Here is a 23003-nt window from a genome sequence, read left to right on the forward strand (position 1 = left end):
TAACCAAATGTGCTAGAATATAAGTCTAGATGAGCAAGAATTAATTTGCTTTCTCAGGAATAGTATTTTGGAAATGCGTATCACCATTAAAAACTATGGTATAGGTGTTGTGATTGCTGTCTTATGTATGTTTAGTCCTGGTACAAACAGAAACTAGATGAATCCTGAAGAATGTCTCTGGACTGTTTCAGACTTCACTGGAAACCTGATTGTAGCTGACATGCTATGCTATCACATCTAAATTGGTATATGCAAGGCCTATGTACGTGGTGTGTGTCAATGATTTGTCAAACACACTTTTTCCTATTTAAGTTAAAAAATGAATTATAAATAGCATTCACGTCTATCAAAGCACATTATGTGCATATATGGAAATATCACAATGAAACCCTTTTATATAATTAATATATGCTAATAAAAAACAAACAGCATTTTTATGGGACAAATGATAGTAATTTACAGCTTTGCTTCAAAGTTATTTAAGTCTCCTGCCTTGTATCATGATATAGTCCACAGAAATCTACACTACCTAACATCTCACTTATCTATTACATTTTCAACATCATGCTATTGTACATGATGAGTGATTATCTAATATGGTATGGATCTTGCTTCAGAAGCATGCACTCCAGAGAGTGGAGGATAAATCCTATGTAACTGCCAGTTCAGTGAAGTTTTTAAGGCCCAGGGACCATGGTAATGGCAAAATATTCCCGCCAAAGCAAAAGCCAAATTTACATATTTTGAACTGTTTCTTCTCTTCCCTCTACTTCTATGCAGAAAGGAGCACAAACCTTAATAATCCAATTTAAACTGTGTGACACATCTTTTGCCTAGGAATATTGCTTCAGCTCAGTACTGGCAAATTTGGAGACAAGAAGATCTGAGTTAAAGACACGAATAGGCACAAAATTTGAAGACTTCTTTTTTATGGCACTGGGGTTTGAATTTAAGGCCTTGCACTTGCCAGGCAAGAGTTCTTACCACTTGAGCCTCTCTGCCAGCCCAAAAATTTGAAGATCTTTGAACATATATTAATGACCACCAAAATACCAAAATGCATCCATTTTTGAAGATGTATTGACAAAAAATGACTTTGTGAATTGCCCTTAGTCAGTCTTTATCTTCAGCCACTGTAGAACTGGTTCACAGTGGTCATAGTGGCAGACAGGAAAACTACTCATGGATACAGCAGCCTGGACTGTCACTGAATACCCAACTTATCAGCAACAGAGACCACAATGGCTTCCCAGTGTGAAGTTCCCACACTATCATTACTGTTTTCTTTTATACAGATGTTCCCACTAAATAAAATTCTTTCATGTTTAATTTTGTCACCATTGCTGAGGACGCAGACCAACACAGATCTCTTTGTAAACCCAGTCAGAAGCCAGGTGGCAATGGAGACTGGGTGATGCCTCTTAACAAAGCCTACTTGTATAGGCATGCATGCATCTCAGAAGAGTAGAGAGTGGATAGAGCTGGAACAGGGCATTAAAAATAGAAAATAGCGAGGGAGATCCAAGATGGGGAAAGAGACAGAGCCGCAGACCTCGTGAGCTCCTGAACCAGAGACCCTGCCGAGAAGCTGGAGACACACCTGGCTGAGGTAAAGGGAGAGCCAAAAATACTGCACTCTAAACACTTAGATCGTGGAAGGCTTCTCCATGCCACGCTCTAATAAAAGAATAGCTGTCCTGCCAGATCCCCGCCCTTCACGCCTGCAGAGCCACTGCTCCATTCTGCTGGGCTCTCCACCCCTCAGGCTGCACTAGGCCACAGCCCCACGCCAGACCCACATACAGAGGGATACCCACCTCTCAGGCCACGCTGGATCCATGCACCACTGGGATACCTGTCCCCCGGCCGTTCTGGAACCCAGCCTGGAGCTGGTCCTACAGCTCTCCAGGATACCCGTCCCCAAGCCCACCACCCTTCAGGCCCTGCTGAGCCACAGCTACGCGTGGGATGACCAGACCCCGGCCCTTCAGACTCCACACCCACCAGGCCCGCCGGGCTCCAGCTTCATGTGGAATGACTGGAGCCCCACCCTGCTGGGACAGGCACCAGCCTGGCATGAGACAGCTGCATCCACCAGCCTGCCAGGAACCCTGCCCTTTGCGTGGAGCTGACCCAGCTCTACAGGCTTCCCAGATAACCGCTCCACCAGGCTCCCCCTCAGGTTGCCACTAGAGGCCTGCAATCCTACTATTCCAGCACTGGTGATTTCTTTTTTCTTTTTTTCCCTTCTTTAAGGGTTTGGCATCCTGGTTTGCTGTTTGATCACCAATCATCTCTCCCATTTTTTTTTCTTTTTTTTCCTTTCTTCTCTCTTCCTTTTATCTTTCCTTCTCTTTCTCTTTTTTATCCTTTTCTCACAATTTTGTTAATGTTAACATTGTAACCCAGCTAATACTAAAGTACACAGAGTCCAGGAACAGAAATGGTACCTAGTGGAAATATGGGAAGAAGAAAAAGGGATGGAAAGCATTCTCCCACCAATAATAAAGTAGTACAGGATTTAGAGCAAAATGAAGAAAATGGATACCCAGACCAAGACTCCAACAAAACAAAGATAAACTATACCAAGGAACCCAACAAAGACCACAAGAACACCCTGAAAGAAGAAATTCTACAAGTACTTAATGAGAATTTCATAGAGATGCTACTAGACATGGTTAAGCAAAACGTACAGGAGGCACTCAAGAAATTCCAAGACAACAAAACTAAAGAATATGAGAAAACACAGAAACAAATAAATGAAATCATAGGAGCCCTAAACAAACACCAAACTGAAACAAAGATCACCATAAACAGAGAGATAAATGAATTATGGGCAAAAATTGACAATATTAAAGAAGAAGTAACCCACAATATGGAAAACCTCAGAAAAAAGAATGAAACAAATAAAAAACAAAATGGAAGGCCATTCCAGCAAAATAGAATAAACAGAAGACAGACTCTCGGAACTTGATACTTAAAGGAAAAACTGAAGAACTATTAGTTAAATACCTCAAGATCTATGAAAAGAAAATGCAAGAAGTCAGTGACTCCATCAAAAGAACAAACCTGAGAATCGTGGACATTGAGGAAGGAGAAGAATTGCAAGAAACAGGAATGAGTAATATAGTCAACAAAATAATAACAGAAAATTTCCTAATTCTAGAGAAAACTGTGCCCATTCAGGTACAGGAAGCCTCCAGAATATGGAACAGACCTGACCAAAATAGAACTACCCCAGGACATATTATCATTAAAACAACAAGCACAGAGAATAGAGAAAGAATATTGAAGGCTGTAAGAGAGAAAAAACAAATAACATACAAAGGTAAACCCATCAAAGTCACAGCAGACTTCTCAACAGAAACATTAAAAGCAAGAAGAGCATGGAGTGAGGTCTTCCAAGCACTGAATGAAAATAACTTCAACCCAAGGATACTCTACCTAGCAAAACTATCATTCAAAATAGATGGAACAATAAAAGTCTTCCATGATAAGCAGAAATAAACACCAAGCCACCACTACAAAAGATTCTCCAAGGAATTCTTCACACAGATAATGAAAGCAAACAAAACCATGAAAGGGCAGGCAGTATCAAACCATAGAAGGAAAGGCAAGAAAGTAAAGACTAACATTGATTCAGCTACACATAATCAAACCCTTAATCAACCCTTTAATCAACAAAGACAACTATATGACAGGGATCACCACATACTAATCAATAGTAACACTGAATGTTAATGGACTAAATTCCCCCATCAAAAGACACCAACTGGCAAACTGGATTAAAAAGGAAGATCCAACAATCTGCTGCCTACAGGAGATCCACCTCTTCAACAGAAATAAGCACTGGCTGAAAGTGAGAGGCTGGAAGAAGATTTACCAAGCCAATGATCCCCAAAAACAGGCAGGGATAGCAATACTTATCTTGGACAAAGTAGATTTTAAACATACATTGATCAAAAGAGATAAAGAAGGACACTAAATACTAATAAAAGGGGAAATACACCAAAAGGAAATAACAGTTATCAACCTATATGTACCCAACGTCAATCTACCCAATTTCATCAAACATACTCTAAAGGACCTAAAAACATATATAAATTCCAACACAGTGATAGTGGGAGACCTTAACACTCCCCTATCACCAATAGATAGGTCATCCAAACAAAAAATCAATAAAGAAATCCTAGACTTAAATCACACCATAGATCAAACGGACCTAGCTGATGTCTACAGAATATTTCATCCAATTTCTGCACAATGCACATTCTTCTTAGCAGCCCATGGAACCTTCTCCAAAATTGATCATACTTTAGGGCACAAAGCAAGCCTCAGCAAATATAAGAAAACAGAAATAATCCCATGGATTCTATCTGACCACAATGCATTAAAACTAGAAATCAACAACAAAAACAACAGTAAAAAACATGCAAACAATTGGAAATTGAATTACACATTGCTCAATGATGAATGGGTCTTTGATGAAATAAAGGAGGAATTTAAAAGGTTCCTGGAAGTTAATGAAAATGAAAACATAACCTACCAGAACCTATGAGACACGGCAAAGGCAGTCCTGAGAGGAAAGTTTATAGCCATAAGTGCATATATTAAAAGGACAGAAAGATCTGAAATCAATGACCTAATACTACAGCTCAAACTCCTAGAAAAACAAGAACAAACAAAACCCTAAATGAGCAGAAGAGAAATAATTAAAATAAGGGCTGAAATCAATGAAACAGAAACAAACAAACAAACAAACAAAAAAAACATGCAAAGTATCAATGAAACAGATTTCTAGAAACCTACAACCTCCCAAAAGTGAACTAAGAAGATACTAATTACCTGAAAAGTACTATAACACAAAAAGAAATTGAACCAGCGAACAAAAGCCTCCCACAAAAGAAAAGCCCAGGACCTGATGGGATTCTCTGCTGAATTCTACCAGACGTTTAAAGAAGAACTAATACCAAATCTCCTTAAACTGTTCTATGAAATAGAAAGGGAAGGAGCACTGCCTAACTCATTTTATGAATCCAGTATTACTCTCATCCCAAAACCAGACAAAGACACCTCCAAAAAGGAGAACTATAGGCTAATTTCCTTAATGAATATCGATGCAAAATTCCTTAATAAAATAATGGCAAACTGAATCCAGCAACATATCAGAAAGATCATACACCATGGCCAAGTCGGCTTCATCCCAGGGATGCAGGGGTGGTTCAACATATGCAAATCTATAAACGTAATACAGCGTATCAGTAGAAGCAAAGACAAAAACCACTTGATCATCTCAATAGATGCTGAAAAAGCCTTTGACAAGATCCAACACCACTTCATGATAAAAGCTGTAAGAAAACTGGGAATAGAAGGAAACTACCTCAACATTGTAAAGGCTATTTATGACAAATCTACAGCCAACATCATACTTAATGGTGAAAAACTAAAACCATTCCCCCTAAAATCAGGAATGAGACAAGGGTGCACACTATCCCCACTCCTATTCAACATAGTACTGGAATTCCTAGCCAGAGAATTTAGGCAAAAAAAAAGAAATAAAAGGAATACAAATAGGTAAAGAAACTGCCAAAATATCCTTATTTGCAGATGATATGATCCTATACCTTAAAGACCAAAAAAAAAAAAAACTCTACCCAAAAACTCTAAGACACCATAAACAGCTACAGTAAGGTGGCAGGATACAAAATCAACCTACAAAAATCATTAGCTTTTCTATACACAATGAACAAACTGAGAAGGAATATATGGAAAAAATTCCATTCATAATAGCCTAAAAAAAATCAAATACCTAGGAGTAAATTTAACAAAAGATGTGAGTGAATTCTACAAGGAGAATTACAAACTCCTGAAGAAAGAGATCGAGGAAGGTTACAGAAGATGGAAAGATATTCCATGCTCATGGATCGATAGAATCAACATAGTAAAAATGGCTATACTACTGAAAGCAATCTACATGCAATTCCCATCAAAATCCCAATGACTTTCATCACAGAGATTGAAAAATCTACTCTAAAGTTCTTTTAGAAGCACAAGAGACTGTGAACAGCCAAGGGAACACTCAGCAACAAAAGCAATGCTGCCATGAAGAAGAACGAAATGTTATCATTCGCTGGTAAATGGATGGAATTGGAGAACATCATTCTGAGTGAGGTTAGCCTGGCTCAAAAGACCAAAAATCGTATGTTCTCCCTCATATGTGGACATTAGATCAAGGGCAAACACAACAAGGGGATTGGACTATGAGCACATGATAAAAGCGAGAGCACACAAGGGAGGGGTGAGGATAGGTAAGACACCTAAAAAACTAGCTAGCATTTGTTGCCCTTAACGCAGAGAAACTAAAGCAGATACCTTAAAGCAACTGAGGCCAATAGGAAAAGGGGACCAGGAACTAGAGAAAAGGTTAGATCAAAAAGAATTAACCTAGAAGGTAACACCCACACACAGGAAATCAATGTGAGTCAATGCCCTGTATAGCTATCCTTATCTCAACCAGCAAAACCCCTTGTTCCTTCCTATTATTGCTTATACTCTCTCTACAACAAAATTAGAAATAAGGGCAAAATAGTTTCTGCTGTGTATTGGGGGGGAGAGGGAGGGGGCAGAGTGGGTGGTAAGGGAGGGGGTGGGGGCAGGGGGGAGAAATGAACCAAGCCTTGTATGCACATATGAATAATAAAAGAAAAAGAAAAAAAAAAGAGTTGTATTCCCCTTCTTGCCTTTTGAGGGCTTGGACTGTGATCCTCCTACTTAATCCTTCCTTTTATCTGGAATGACAGGCATATGCCACCATGCCCAGCTATTTTGTTAAGATGGGTTCTCCTGAACATTTTTCCTGGGCTGGCCTGGAACGCAATCCTCCCAATCTCTGCCTTCTGAGTAGCTGGGATTATAGACGTGAGTCGTAATGACTGGCTCAATACCTTTTTTAAATGTCTTCTTATACATGTAACAGTCTCCTAATTATTCTAATAACTTTTTTTGACAAGTGAATTTCAGGTATGCCATGCTATCATTCTCCTTGGTTTTCATGGAAGCCAGGGATGAGTGTGGGGAACCACTGTGGAGGCTGGACAACCCCCCATTTTGTTGACCCTTCTTCCTTTATGCCAAAATGTTATGCTTTCTCCAAAAATGCTCATGATTCTATTCCAGCCAGAATATCATAGAGTATAATCTTTGCAAATGAATAATTGTGCATTATTCAAGGTTGTACAGATGCTCACCTCCATGATATACTGTGTCTCTCCACAATATGTCATTGTGTCATTTTACACTCATGCACAATAGTTACATCCTCATTTCCCTACACTCTTGCTAGTATTTGGTGTGGTTCACATCTGTTAATATGATGCATATGAAGTGACTTTGCCTTTTCATATAGTTACATTTTCTACTATGCCTTATGTTTATTAACTAATCAAATGAACTTTAGTTTTTCCTACTTTCCTAGTGAGACAGTCATTTTATAGAATGAATTTGCAATTATTTTTTATTTTATACTTATCAAAATTCTGTCACATACATTTCAATAATTTTCTCCTAACTTATTCTTTCTCTTTTTTGGTGGAGGTACTAGGGTTTGAACTCAGGGCCTGGTGTTTGTTAAGCAGGTGCTCTATTACCACTTGAGCCACACTTACACCCCTTTTCTTGCTTGAGTTTCTCTCTCAGATGTTAGAAATAAAATCAGTGGTGGTCCATCTTCAAGGCAAACATTTAACCCTGGCCACTTGCTTGCATACCAGCTTGCAGATGTTGTGGGAGGGACAACTGATGAGGGAATTTAAAAGGGGATGGTAAATCATGATAGAATGAGGAAACAGATAAAAACTGTGCAAGTGCCAGAAAGCACATATCACAGGGAGACCTTCCCACCACAAAGGGAAGCAGATACCATTTCAAGTCCACTTTTAAAATTTGACCAATCTCAACAGAATCATATGTTTAAATAACCCAATAAGAAATTTAAGTGATGTATGGGAAAGAATGTACACCCCATAGTACACAGCTAATGAGGAACTGGGGAAGGGACTTGTGCACTAGACAATATAATGCTTGTTGTAACCATTTTAGGTGTCTCTGCTCACCAGGCACCTGATCTTGCAAAATTGCCATTAAAGTCTCACTTTCACTGTACAACATGTGTCTCTGAGTCCATTCTTTGAGTTTGGACAGGTAAGCGTATTTCTCACACAGACAGAGTCTCACTTTTGCTTGTGATGGTCTCAGGCTGCAGTCCTCCAAACTGTATACCTGAGATTACAGGTGTGCACCATGTTCAGGTTGTATTTTGAGACAGGGTCTCACTGTTTTCTCAGGCTGGCCTTTAAATTGCAATCCACCTATCTCTGCCTCATGTACAGCTGGGATTACAGACATGTACTACTATGATCATCTTGTATCCAAATCCACCAATATATATTTCATTACTTTTAAAATAGGATATATATATATAAATGCATATATATTTCCAGTTTTCAGGGCTGGCTAGGCAAGTCTGGAGTCCCCTGGAAGTAAACATTACAAGGAAGTTGGGAGTCTCCCCAAACATGAAGCTGGCTTCTACAGGTGCAAGTCTGTCTTTTCCCAAGAATGACTTCAGCTCTCTCATAATCCATCCCTTCTGATTAAGCCAGCCCTTCCCATCCCCTAACTCAAAGTCATCTGATTAGGGTGTTCTAGGACATTTGCAAAATATCTTGCAGCAACACCTATGTTAGTTTTTGAATAACTGAAAATTATGTGTGTGTCTGCTGCTTCCCTCCCATCTTCTTACTATCATAAGAGATTATCTCTAGTCACCCTGTTGTATGGAAACATTCTAGAAAGAGAATCTTAAGAAATGTAGGTTAGCTGGGTTGACATATCACAGAGCTATGATATCTTCCAGACAATGTGTCATCCAGAACTTTGCCCAGAACTTGCTAAGAAGTGGACTTGTTTAAGAAGGATGGACATAGGAATTTGAAAAGTTTATTTCTTCCTTATTTTATTTTTATTTTAATTAATAGGAATGAAATGTATTGAAGGCCTCTAGGAGGCACCATTAACTCTAGACAGATAAGAATTTTCAGGGCAGGGATAGGGAAAGAAGAGTTGCTCCAAGTCTGATCTGCTTCAGGTTTTAAAGGCAGCTTACTAAAAATGATTATGATAGCTACATTGTTCTGTAGAGTTCACCAGGAGTACAGACCAGATAACAATTTAGGTAGGTAAATCTAGTTAAAAGTTTTTTTTCTTAAATCAATATGGAGGTTTTTCAAAAAACTAAAAATAAAACTACCATTCAATTCTGTTTTACCACTCCTGGGCATATATCTGAAGGAATGTAAGCCAGCACATAGTAGGGATACCTGCATACCCATATTTATTGCAGCACTTTTGTTTGTTTGTTTGTTTACTTATTCACATATGCATGCATTGTTTGGGTCATTCTCCACCCTGCCCCCCTCCCCTACTTTCTCCCCCACCTCAGTTTCAGGCAGGTCCCATTCTTGCAGCACTATTCACAGTAGTCAAGCAATGGTATTAGCCCAGGCACCCGTGGATCAATGAATGGATAAAGAAAATGTGCTACATATACTTAATGAAATATTAATCATAAGGAAGAATGAAATTATACTATTTGCAAGAAAATGGATGGAAATGAAGATCATTATTAAGCAAAATAGACTCACAAATGTTTTCTCTCATAGGCAGAATCTAGGCATGAAAAAATGACATTAATGTAAACAGGGAACTATTTGGTGGAAGAACTAGTGAGAGAGGGAAAGAGAAAGGAGAGGGTTATACAGAGGTGAATACGATTGAAGTACAGCATAGAAATAGAATAATAAACCCATTAAAATTATAACAAAGAGAAAGGAAGTGAAGTGGAGATAAGAAAGAGTAACAGAGGTGAGACATGTGATCAACATATGTTGTATGATGAGGATTTTGGTTATGTTTAGGTTTACGTTGTGGTTAATTTTAGACTTAGACTGAAATTTAAGGACAGGGATAATGCTAGCATTTAGTTTTGGGCAACAGGTGGAGTCTGGGTCAAGGCTAGTGCTTGGCTTAGGCCAGGAAAAGTGTCAGATTTAGGGTTAATATTAAACATTATATGTATATATGGGAACATCACAATGAGGTACCTTTGTATCATTAATAAATGTATAAAATAAAATATTTCTTAAATATTTATTTTCTTAGCTTAGTGGTCCTTGAAGAGTGATTTCTGAATCAGCAACATTAGAATTAATCGAGAACTTGTTAGAAAGGGAAATTTGGGGGTCTTCTCACTTAATGAATCATGAACTCTGATGTTATAGATCAGCAATCTGTGTATCAACAAGAGCTACAGGTAATTTTGAAGTGCAATAACATTTGTAAAACAGTGGTTTAGAGAGTGTTTTGGGAGCTATGATCAAGAATATGCAGTTGGCTAGAAGTCAGATCTAGTCCAGGTGCAGACAGTGTTCAAACCAAGTATGGCTTCCCTTAGGTAAGATATGGTTTGAGGAGACAATGACCACAGCAGCATTTGGACAAGTGATGAGAAAACAAGTTTTATCAAATTGTGGAAAAAGACCATGATTCTATAATGACAGTTCTCAGTGGTGTCCTAGATAATGTAGGAGCTGCTTTAAACTCCTATGATCTGAAGAAGGCTTGGGACACCTAGTGGATTAAATTATATTAGTGGCAAGGCTATGCCAAATAAACTCATTGTGTATGAAATGTTGGTACCAGGTGTGGTTGAGTAACATAGAAAACTAGTTTGTGGTTTTAATGCAAAGGAGCTCTTTGAGAAGATAGCTATTGAGATAAACATAATGGTAGGTTCCCAGCCAAGGGCCCCAAGAAGACTTAATGTATACATCTTTGGTACCCTTCACAGTTCCTAAGATAATTACTCCATATGGTAAAAATACTATCCTTAACAAGTCATACAGACACAACTTCTTATTGAGTGCCATTACCATCTTGCTATATCTTGTACGGGTTACATAAAAAATGGCAATACATCTTGCAAAACCAGTCACACTACAGCTGTGTAACAGTGGTGAATATGGAAACGTGCAGTAAATTCTTTATCATAGTAGAGACTCAGAAGGAGAAAACCACAAAATGAGCCAGGGATAATTACAGAGAAGAAAGGAAGAAAAAGCATGCCCCAGGATCCCTGAAGGATGGAGCTGCTTTGGAAACTGAGAGATTCAGATCGTGTGACCACAGCACTCATGGCCTCCGTGGACCCAAAATATTAGGTGCTTTTAAGGTGAGTGATGCCAGTACTGAGAAGTGGGGAATTAAAAAGAGCAAAAACAAAAGGGAGAAAGAGTTTCTAGGGAATAAACTACAATTATGCCTTCCCCACCTTTTAAACAAAAGCAGCTAGCTCCAACTCTACATTTTGACCTGATCAACTAGAGGAAAAAAGCTTGAATGAATGCTCGATTTCTTTGGAAATACGGAATTTCCCTAGATGGTGCAAGCTTTAAATCCAGTGCAACCCACAAAACTCCCAGGCTGCTATGAGATATATGGCATCAGAATAACAACCTCTGAGCCCTGTGCTCAGACAGCTGAGGATGGTCAGAGATGAGTAATGAATGCTCTTAGGATTTTCCAAAGACGCTTTTGCCATGCTGTTCCTTCTCATTTCTGCTCTCTTGGAGTCATGTGAGTTTGGACTTGGAAAAGAATCTGGGAGATATTTCTTAGTGTTCAAGACAAGTCTATCTGTGCAACTGATTGTGGGAAAATTGATTCAAAGCAGGGAGAATGAGTTTTAAAGACCATGAAAACAAATATCTCTCTGTGGTCTGATTTGGAGTTTTAATTAACAGCTTCCTGAAACAAGAGTTTATTATTTGGTTGTATTCTGAGCCCCTGCAAAGGGGAGCAAACTCCAGAGCTGGCAATGAAGGAAGAAACAAATGATACGTTGCTACCCAGACCTGAGAAGTGCAAGGCACCGTGAAGACAGTTTGAGGCATTCTACATAATCCTGACATTACTAATAAGAAATGATTCCTCACTGAGTCCCAAAGAGAAATGTGTATTCCTAGAGAGATAAACACAGTAGAAATAAACAGCAAGAAATTGGGCAAAGGGAGTCAGTAGAACCTAATGATAACTGGCCTTGAACTTTTTCCCCTTAGAATTCTCACAGTGGACAGAGGGACCCCAGGTTTAGCTTTGCTCTTGTGCAGATAAACTGATAGCCTTTGGTTTGTGGCACAGTTTCAAGGCATGAAAAGTTTTCCCCATCCTTGCTTCCCCCACTTGTGATGTTAGGACTTTTATCTTACTTAAAGTAATGGCTTTAATGTCATATTCAGTGTGGGGTTAGTAATTGGATCAGAAGGACAAGTTCAAATTCCAGTGTGAGAGTGATTATAAAAATTTACCAATATAATCATCATCATCATAATAGGACATGAATGTAAAAGGGAGATTGTATGGGAGGATCAACAAGAAGGGGGGAGGGAGAAATATAATACATGTATATAAATTTATATAGATAAATTTATATACATATAAATATACATATAAACATATGTATATAAAGGCATGCATATACATATGTATATGTATACAAATACATATAATATATTCATATATATAAATATATGTATGAAGACAGAAGAATGAAACTCACCAAATACTGATTGAAAAAGAAGGGAAGAGGAAAGGGAGAATGAAACTAGAATGGAACATGTTCAAAGTACACTGTAGGCATTCTAGAATTATCAAAATAAAATACCCTCTTATTATTAAGGTATTCAATTAAAAAATAAAATAAAACTTTTAACAAGTTTATCAGCCTCACAAAATATTTCCACAAGGGATTTATGAGACTATAGACCTGGGAGTTAGGTGTAACAATAATGATGGACATGAGCAAGGGGATAAAAGTGTGTGGCCTTGTAAAGGGCTGGTGTGTGCAAAGCTTGGGTTTCTTTAGAAAGAAAGACTATAGGACCTGGAAGTAACTCTTGGTTATATTAAACAAATTGGGAGCCAATCTAGTCAAGTAATATGTGGTAATCTGTGCTTAGACTGGCTTCTTCAGGAAAAAAAGTCATAAAGTGTAGAGACACAGACATAAAGAGCAGGAAGAAATGTCATCCTCCAGGATATGGGTGAGTACCTTTCTGAGAAGACTGAAAGCTGTATGCATGTGTGGCATAAATAAATGTTTGGAGGAAATGTAGTAAGTGGAGCCCTCAGCTTCTGCAGTCTGACTTCAGGGCTATTGTCTGTTGAACGCTCTCTCTCATTACCTCAAGAAGCAAATCTCAATCATGAATACATAACTAAGTGTGTCTAATTTGGCTGAGAGCAATCAGGGAAGCTATTTTCTAATCTCCTAATGGGACCCTAAAGGTTACACATAAAAAATCAAAAAGAATATTTGTTTAGCAACAAGTTTGCCCAACATATATGAAACTTCAGGGAAAATTCTGTTTTGGAAATACGATTGTTGTCTCATTAAAATGAAGATGATAGTAATAGAAAGTAACAATTTTTACGTACCTTCTGTGGACCTCACAGTTCTATGGGTACTTTTTTTTTTTAAAAAATTCTCACAACCTTGCAAAATATTATCTCCTCAATGTTACATGGGAAACTAAGGTTCCAGAAAAAAAATGACCTGGTCAAGCCAACAATGCCAAAAAGATTCCGCAAAGATTTATTCCCATTTTATATGTTCCAGTTCCTACCTTATTATTATTTTTAAACATCCACACTTTAATGCTTTACAGATTCCAAGATTCTATGCTCCTGAAATGTCCCTTCTGTTCAAAGAATATATGAAAGCAAGCACAAGATATGGTGTACACACTGGCTTGGTATTAAGTGGAGGTCTACAAAGTGCAAATCATATCAGTAATGGTCACATATTTGATCAAGTTCAAACTTTCACCTTGATGTGTTTTTTAGGGGTGATAAGCACCTGGCTCAAATGAATTGGGAACTTAGATCTCTGCTGATAGTGCTGTTCCACAAATAACCGCTCACACAGCAGTGTGTTCAAGACCCTTCATATGTACCCTGTTAGAAATCACAATTATTCCCGCTCTTCTCTGAAGTCATGCAGTTTATTGGCTCTGAGTTGTGATTAGAATAGTTTTATCACCAAGCTCCATTTATTCTGTTAGTTCCTATGTCTGTGAGAACAGCAACAAAAAATGTCAATAATTCTTCTTGTTTGCAGTATTTTGGGGGCTTTCTGTTATTATTTAGTATCTTATATCTCCTTACATTGTAACAAAGGAACACCTGTGTGGTCTAAAACTGGAGAAGCTTCTTCTCTGAATTTATTTTTCCAGTGACTATATATACTGAGAAGCTTGTCCATGAAGGAAAAGAAGAGTTTACTCCTCCTTCCTGTTACCATGTCATAGACTGAGAAAGAGTTGTGGCAAAGAATTTATTTCCCTTTGATCACTATTCTCGAACTCCGCAAATCTTTTGGTCCTTTTGTTCTGGCCTTTGTATTATATTATTTCTGGAATAGGGATAGTAATATACAGCATGCACATTAAATAACTATGCTTGAATAAGTGGATATGAACTGCTGACTGGGGAGCTTCTGATTCCCATTTTGAAGACTCCCAGCTAAAATGATTTCTCATCTTAGATTCTGATGACCACACCTGTCTTTTTTCCCCTTACCATTGCTCCCCATGTTCTGTATAATTCCTTCTGGCTTAACTATTCCTAAATGTTGATTGTGGCCCTTTAGGGGCTAGCAGAGTGGGAAAGGAATTATAAATAAAACAATAGGGTCAAATCTTACTACATTCGGAGGTGTCATTACTGTTGGGGTGCAAGTGAAGGTGATCTTGTAAAGTCACTTCTTGCCATCGTGGAGGGGCGAGAATGAGAATCTGACCATTTATCTCTTTGAAATCACCAAACACTGCAGACACAATAAAAATAAAGGATTGAAGGAGGAGAGGGAAGGTAAATGTTGAAATTTTCTGTTTCAGAAGTGAAATGAAATAAAAAGGGGCTAATTTCATTATAAAAGAAAAAAGAAAAAGGATACTTAAGGGTAAGTGAGGCATCTTACGGAGTTTCAGATAGTTGAGAGGTATATGTAAAATATTTATTGATTAACAAAAAGAGTGGAAGCTACTTTGTTACAATGTAAGGAGATATGAGAGACTAAACAATAACAGAAAGCCCCCAACATATTGCAAACAAAGCTAACTACTGATATTTTTGTTGCTGCTCTCACAGACATGGGGACTAACAGAAGAAACGGAACATGGTGGCCACACTAGTCTAAATACTAGTCTAAAGTTAAAATAAATACTTATTAGTAAGAACTAAATGCCAAATCAGAACCTCTTCTTACTTAAAGGACATGAAAAATGATGCCCAACTTTGCCAGTGAACTGTGTTTTAACTTGTGTTCTTGACTGATGGTCCCACAGAATCTTTTCCCATACTCCATAAGCATGTGAGTATTCAGGTATATTCCCAGAATAATGAAGTGTGTCCCTTTGTTTGAAAATGACAGCCCTTCACCAGGAGACATTCGTAGTTTATTTAAATGACTATTTGAGTCCTTCCTTATATATTTTTTAATTTAACAAGTACTATATACACTGTGAAAACCTTTTACAAATATTTGCCCATACAATTCCCTTAACTCTAGTGAATAGATATTGCTATTACTATTAACATTTTTTTCTTTTTTAAATTTCCTTTATTCATATGTGCATACAATGATTGGGCCGTTACTCCCCTTTTCCCCCCACCCCCTCCCTTTCCTCCCTCTTGCCCCTATCGCCTCGCTTCTAAGCTATTATTAACATTTTATGGATGATGGTATTTGCCAAACATTCTAAAGTTAGTAAGTGGTATATTCTTGTTCTATGTTGTCTTTCCAGGCAACATGACACTATGTGGGGGCTTCTAACCAGAGAAGATGTTTAGGACTCTTGGCCAGACCATGGAATCTCCTAATTACACTAACCTGGATCCTTCTATCTTCTTTCTCCTGGGCATCCCAGGTCTGGAACAATTCCACCTGTGGCTCTCACTTCCTGTGTTCTGCCTGGGTACAGCCACCATTGTGGGCAACATAACCATCCTTGTTGTTGTTGTCACCGAGCCAGCCCTGCACAAGCCTGTGTACTTTTTCCTGTGTATGCTCTCAACCATCGACTTAGCTGCCTCCCTCTCCACAGCCCCCAAGCTACTGGCCATCCTCTGGTGTGGAGCTGGTCATATCTCTGCCTCTGCCTGCCTGGCACAGATGTTCTTCATTCATGCTTTTTGCATGATGGAGTCCACCGTGCTGCTAGCCATGGCCTTTGATCGCTATGTGGCCATCTGCCACCCACTCCGCTATGTTACTATCCTCACTGAAACCATCATTGTCCGCATCGGGGTGGTAGCTATGGTGCGAGGCTCCCTGCTCATGCTCCCATGTCCCTTCCTCATTGGACGTTTGAGCTTCTGCCAAAGCCATGTTATTCCACACACATATTGTGAGCACATGGCTGTGGTGAAGCTGGCCTGTGGAGACACGAGGCTGAACCATGTATATGGACTGACAATCGCACTGTTGGTCATTGGGGTTGACTTGTTCTGCATTGGTCTTTCCTATGCCCTCATTGCCCAAGCTGTCCTTCGCCTCTCATCCCAGGAAGCTCGATCCAAGGCCTTAGGAACCTGTGGTTCCCATGTCTGTGTCATCCTCATTTCTTATACACCAGCCCTCTTCTCTTTTTTCACACACCGCTTTGGCCACCACGTACCACATCACATTCATATTCTTCTGGCCAATGTTTATCTGCTCTTTCCACCTGCTCTTAACCCTGTGGTATATGGAGTTAAAACAAAGGAGATTCGTGAAAGGGTTATCAGGGCATTTCAAAGGGCACAGGGATCTAGGGTCAAGGCATCTTAATTGATTTTAGAGTATAGAATGGGTGTGGTAAAAACAAAAAACAAAATGCAACTTTTCACCGTTAAGAAGTCCTCAGTATTTGAGACTAGAAAGAGGTTTTAACAGGGGATGATATACTCTGTGGAAATTTAGGATTATTTGCAAGAACGATAAATCATACTGGCAAGCAAGGAGTTTCAGCATTTTCCCTTTCTATCTAAAAAGTGCAAATGTAGGAACATTATTTCACTGTAGATGATACCTAGACATTGAAAAAAGTCACCTCTGCCTCATAAAGGGTCAATGGTGTCAGTTTAGAAAAGACTCTGTGTAGTCATGGGGTCTCCTTACTTCCTGGCTCTTTCCCAGTACTCCAGGCATGGATTTCTAACTTCATATTTTATGCCATTTCTGTTATCTTTCCATCTGCAAGGATCAGAAGATAAGACAAAAAAGCCACAGTTAAAGAAATTAGAACCACAGGAATTAGTTCCATCAGAACTTCAGACTGGATTAGAGACGTGACTCAAGCAGCAGAGTGCCTCCCTAGCAAGCACCATCTAAGTCCAAAAAACCTTGGATATCCCCTCTGACAAGTCATTTTTAAATATTCTTACACATTGGGAGAGACTTCCAGAAGTCATTGATTCATCTACCCAACTTTAAAAGAGAGTCACTTATCCAAACCAATCATAATAGAAAATGTTAGCTTTTTATTTATTTATTCACTATCCATTAATTGATCTATTTATTTATGACTTAAACCTAGTTAACTATGTGATGAAAATTCTTAACTGTATTCATGAAATGGATTGAAAACCAGTTACTATAAGTGTTGGGACTTCTGATCTCCAAGAAAAGTAACTTCAGATAGTTGGTCTATTGCAATTCATTAGTAATTACTACTTTTAATTTTGAATTAATTGATGATACATATTTTTTGCTTGTCGTCCTTTCACTATGCCATCCTATCTGCAAGGTGGATGAGACACAAAACTCCCTACTGTACATTCACAGACTCCTCCATTGTTGGAAAGTATCAGTCCCAGGAGTAGAAAACCAAGATTTATCTCTTGAAAACTTCATGTTAAGAAAATAAAGATTTTGTTTGGGATACTTCAAATAGGTGGGGATAAATGGTTTGCATTTGTTTTTACATAATAAAATACACTGAACACTATTTTTCAAAAGAAAGATAAACATTGTGCTATTCTATAGGAAGTTTGTCAATGAATGGGTTGACGCTGGTTTTAAATTTTCATTGTAATCTCCAAATTGAGATATTCTTAGTAGCTCTTAAAGAATCCTGTACGATTATATCAGGGTGTGATGACGCATGGCTGTAATTCAGTACTCAGGAGGCTGAGGTAGTAGAATCATGAATTCTGGGCTGGCCAAGATTCCATAGTAAGACTCTGCCTCAAAAAAAACGGAGGTGTGGCTCATGTGGTAGAGCACTTGAGTAGCAAGTACAAGGCTCTGAGTTCAAACACAGTACCACCAAACAAAAATAACAAAAAAAATGTGGTTCTAAATACCACAGTTCCTCAACTGAGTTACTTTATTTAATTTTCCCCCATCATGTTAGCACAAAAACCTAAAGCCCCAACTCTGAAACAATCCTGTTCTCCATGTCATGGATTCCTGCACTCAGAATGTAGAGCACATCTGAAAAAAGTCTATGGGTACACACTTAAGAAACACTATTAGCTCATAATTTCTCATTTTAACTGGGATCTCTATGTTTGTTTGTTTTTTTAACTTAAACATGGTTTATAGTACTAAGTTTTCACCAAACTCAGCTCTTATATACAACTCCTTCCCCTCATGTGTGAAATGTTACACTAATTTCTGTTTCATAATGATAAAAGAAATGATTAGGAGTATATTATCTCAAATTTTAATCTTCATATAAACTTTTTACATCTGTAACCATTACTTTCTACTTTCTAGCTTATTTATTACTAAATTCACTAAATTCTTCTATTCTCAAGAAAGTTTCTCAAATAAAATAATGTTTTTAGAACCTCAGATCATCATATATCTCTTGTGTTCACAACTTATTTGAGTTCTCTGTCATGTTTACCCCACAGCAAAATTTCCCCTGAACTTAGTCACATTTGCATGCAAGTTTATGGAAATATTTTTGGAGCTAATCATTTCTATGATCTAGATTCATATTTTTTCTACATTCCAATATTGTTTCAACCAGAATTTGAAGTTTCCAGTGAAACTTCTGTCATCAAAGTCACCAGTATGCATTTCTATTTAGATTACTTTAAAATGTGTTGTATTATTGGCCATGATCTATTTCTCCAAAATCTATCTGCTGTGACTTATGTGTTCCTACACAATCTTAGATTTTTCTTTTTGTTCTTAAGTTGTCTTCATGAACCCAACTTTTAGGTGCTGATATTCTTCAGAGATGCATCTTGGTTATCTTCTTATGCCATCCAATTTCAGTCCACAGCAGTGAGGGCTGTGGAAGGGAGAATTGAATAGAAGGAACCCTGTCAGAGCAGAAGGCTTCTTGCAGGGACACCTTCTAAATATATACTGAACTGGCTGCACTCTTCTCTGCACTTTTATCTTGCCTTTTCATTTCTTTTTCAATTCAGAATATATGAAATACTTAACTGATCCCTTCCTACTGTCACCATCTCTTACTTCTATTGATAACATATTGAACTCAACCTGACTATAAGCAGAATTTGGACCACATTTGTATTAGATTCTGCTTCTTACGAGATTAGAAAGTAGGTAAGAGTGTTTGACTGTTTCATCTTTTCTTTTTTCCCCTGATTTTCTTTGGTTTGTTATTGTTTGACTCCAAGGGTGATACATAAATCAGTGGCAGGGGAAAGATAAAAGAGCTCACTCTTCTGATCATTACTATTGGTACAATATGAGCCCATGACTTACATTGGTGATCTTCATGTCTGCTTCATATACTCAAATATTGGGAAAAAGGGACATTTGTTGCTGTTGGTGTTGCTTTGCTGGAAGAATATAAATCTAGAGATCTTACCAAATACCTTGTTACCATTTAAAAGATCTTGTCTGAAACTGAGAAGAAAGAACAGAAGAAAGAAACTAGAAAAAATTCTATAAAAATATAGACTATCGCTATTATTTGAGCACCTGGATACAGCAGTGATTAAATACATTTCTACTCACATACCCTTTCGTTAATAGAACACATAAATTCACCTGTTTACTTATGGTAGTCTGTTCCTTAAAATCCAAAAAACATTTATCATTAAGTCCTTTGAGAATAGAAGTTCTTGGGACCATCACTTAATCAAGACCCCAGCCATAGCGACAGAAACAAACTCACCTTCTCTCTTTCTCTCTCCCCCTCCTCACAGTGAGACAGCAGATAAGAAGCATTTTGATCTGAATCTATTGATTTCCAAATGTCTTTCACAGATTACAATTACCTTCAGATTCCATCGCATAAATTTCAATATTGAATCCTAAGCAAGAGAGGATGAATGAATAAATATCAGTTAATAGAAAATCTCCTTAATAAAGCACAGAGAAAAAATTAGTGAAAGGAAATAAACAGGAAGCACCAAAGACAAGTGGATGCAGACATGTAAAAGAGGAAAGAAGACAATGATGCTAAAGAGATTTTAAGAGATGATTGCCTCATTTTAAGAGACGATGAGAAATAAAATGCTAAAACTAAGAAATACATTAATGCACACATTCAAGAAGTTTAGCAAGCATTAATGGTCAATGACAAAGAAGCAAAAAATCCATATTAGTCACATTATAGCTGAATGAAAACACTATAGTTGATCTGCAGAGAGTAAAAAGCAGATGAAAAAAATGTTTAAAGCAGTTAGGAATGATTTACAAAGGGGTTAATGTAAGAACAACACTGATTATTAAAGAACACCACCACAAATTATTGAAGATCTATTTTCTTTTTTATTACCATATTATTACTGTATGGGGTAAACTGTGACATTTACATCATTCTTCTTTATTCCCCCTACCCCCATTCTTAGAATAGTTTTAACAGGTCTCATTTTTTTATTTGTAAAAAAATTCTATAGATTTTCTTATTTTCAAGATAAGAAGTTTGTACAATTCAAAAGCATCAGTTAATACTTTTGGAGGTTTGGATTAATATGAAATCATAGAAAAGTAGATAAAATTTGCAATAATAAAAAAATCTAAACTGTTCTATATATCTCAATAATAGATAATATTCTTTTCTTCTCTAAAAAATAGAAAACACTCACAATGTAGCTCAGGTTGGTCTTGAACTTACCATCCTCCTGCCTCAGTCTCCTGAGGGCTGAGATTGCAGGCATGATCCACTATACTTGGCTGCAAAATTTTTGAATTTATAATCTCAAAGAAATTGTAATAGGACAAAAAGAATTTCAGTGAGGTCCATAAAAAGAAGAAATAATAAAAACAGCATTTGGAACTGAGTGTAATAAAGCTAGAAATAACAACTCAGTGTCTCTATTTAGTAAAAAACCACAAATTAAATGCATTGATATATCCATTTGCCAAACCAAATTAACATTGATTTTCAAAAGACAAACTCACTCTTGACAGAGTAGAATGGGAATTTGTATACTGCTAGAAATTTATTTTGAATTAATGATAAAATCACAGATTTTATATTTGATTCAAGAACAAGTGCATTTATTGAAGCCTAATTATATACTCATGTATATAAGTACATGAGTATTTTTCCATGTATAAATGGAAAAATGAGACCTCCTAAAACTACTCCAGGAATGGGGAGAGGACGGATGAAGGAGAATGATGGAAGGGGTGAATTTAACTATAACACACTATAAGAACTTATGTAAATGTCACAATGTACCTCCAGTACAACAATAATATGATAAAAAATAAATAAAAAATAAAAGTGGATATCAAAAGAAAGAAAAATGTTTAAGTAAGTTGTATTGATCTCTTTGATAGCCATCTCTGTAGTCTTAAAAAATCTCCTTTTGTAAAAAAGTAGTATGCTAATTGTGTAATGACAGCATTACTCAATTTCTATTTAACATCTGTTTGGGCATGCATGCATATTACTAAATTAAAATAAATGATGGATATTACTTCAATGGAAGGACAAATAAGCACATGTAAAAGATCATGCAATCTGTATTTAATTTGAGTCCTGCAGGATCTGGTTGGTTTTGCCCTGTATCCAGTTAACATCTCCAGCTAATTGTTTTAAGATGCAACGCTGTATTTTGGTTCTCAAAAACAGGATTTATCTAAAGTTTTATGATTTTACATGTTGATATTTTGGCATAGAGTGAGCATGGTTATTTATATTATTATGATCTGACACAAACAGTTCCAGAAAAAAAATGAACTTCATCTTTCATTAATTGATGTCATTTGTCTATCAAAGGACTAGGGAAATATTGAAGTATCAAAAAAGTCTTTATTGAATATATTGCTTAATGAATTTAAAATAATGTATACATACAAAACCTATTTGGTTTAAGCTTATATTCCCAGAAGTCAGAAAAAAATAGGTTTTTTGATCGTTGATATATCTTTTGGGCTGAAATTATGTAAATTTTTAAACCAATGACAGTGACCATACAAAGACTTTTTCTTCTATCATTAGAAGGATTGACTAGAGGGATCAAAGGATTAATGATCATTCTACACTAACATGGTAATGCTGGAGCACATAGACCTGATGCCACCCTCATCCATTCTTAATGGGATCCCAGTACTAGAGGACCTGCACATCTTGATTTCCTTCCCATTCTGCTTCATGTGTGTTGCGGATAGGTTTGGGAATTGAGGGCTCCTCTAATTCAATTGCTACCAGGTATTCCCGCATTGGTCTGGGGAGTACTTCTCAGTGACGCATTCTCTAACTGACCTTGTCATAAACACTCCAGTAAAATCCCTAAAGGCAGACAGCTGTCGAGATGCTGACTGCAGAGTAAGGAGCATGCCTGGAGGGAGAGCAGAGGCGCCTGTACGTGTGGCCTCTGTGTGAAATTCCTTAGGCCCCACCACAAGCACACCAAGGCTCTGTCCCCTATCCTTTAGAGAAAGAGTGGAGTTTGACCTGTTG

The 23003-nt window shown here is 37.5% G+C and overlaps 1 protein-coding gene across 1 annotated transcript; it reads left to right on the forward strand.

Moving 5' to 3' along the window:
- The first annotated feature begins 15958 nt into the window (after window positions 1-15958).
- On the forward strand, window positions 15959-16945 carry LOC109676421 (olfactory receptor 52P1). The gene has a single exon (XM_020152838.2). It carries the CDS (start codon window positions 15959-15961, stop codon window positions 16943-16945), a length of 987 nt encoding a protein of 328 aa, XP_020008427.2.
- The last annotated feature ends 6058 nt before the right edge of the window (window positions 16946-23003 follow it).

The sequence above is a fragment of the Castor canadensis genome, chromosome 1 (assembly GCF_047511655.1).
Source record: "Castor canadensis chromosome 1, mCasCan1.hap1v2, whole genome shotgun sequence".
NCBI lineage: Eukaryota > Metazoa > Chordata > Mammalia > Rodentia > Castoridae > Castor > Castor canadensis.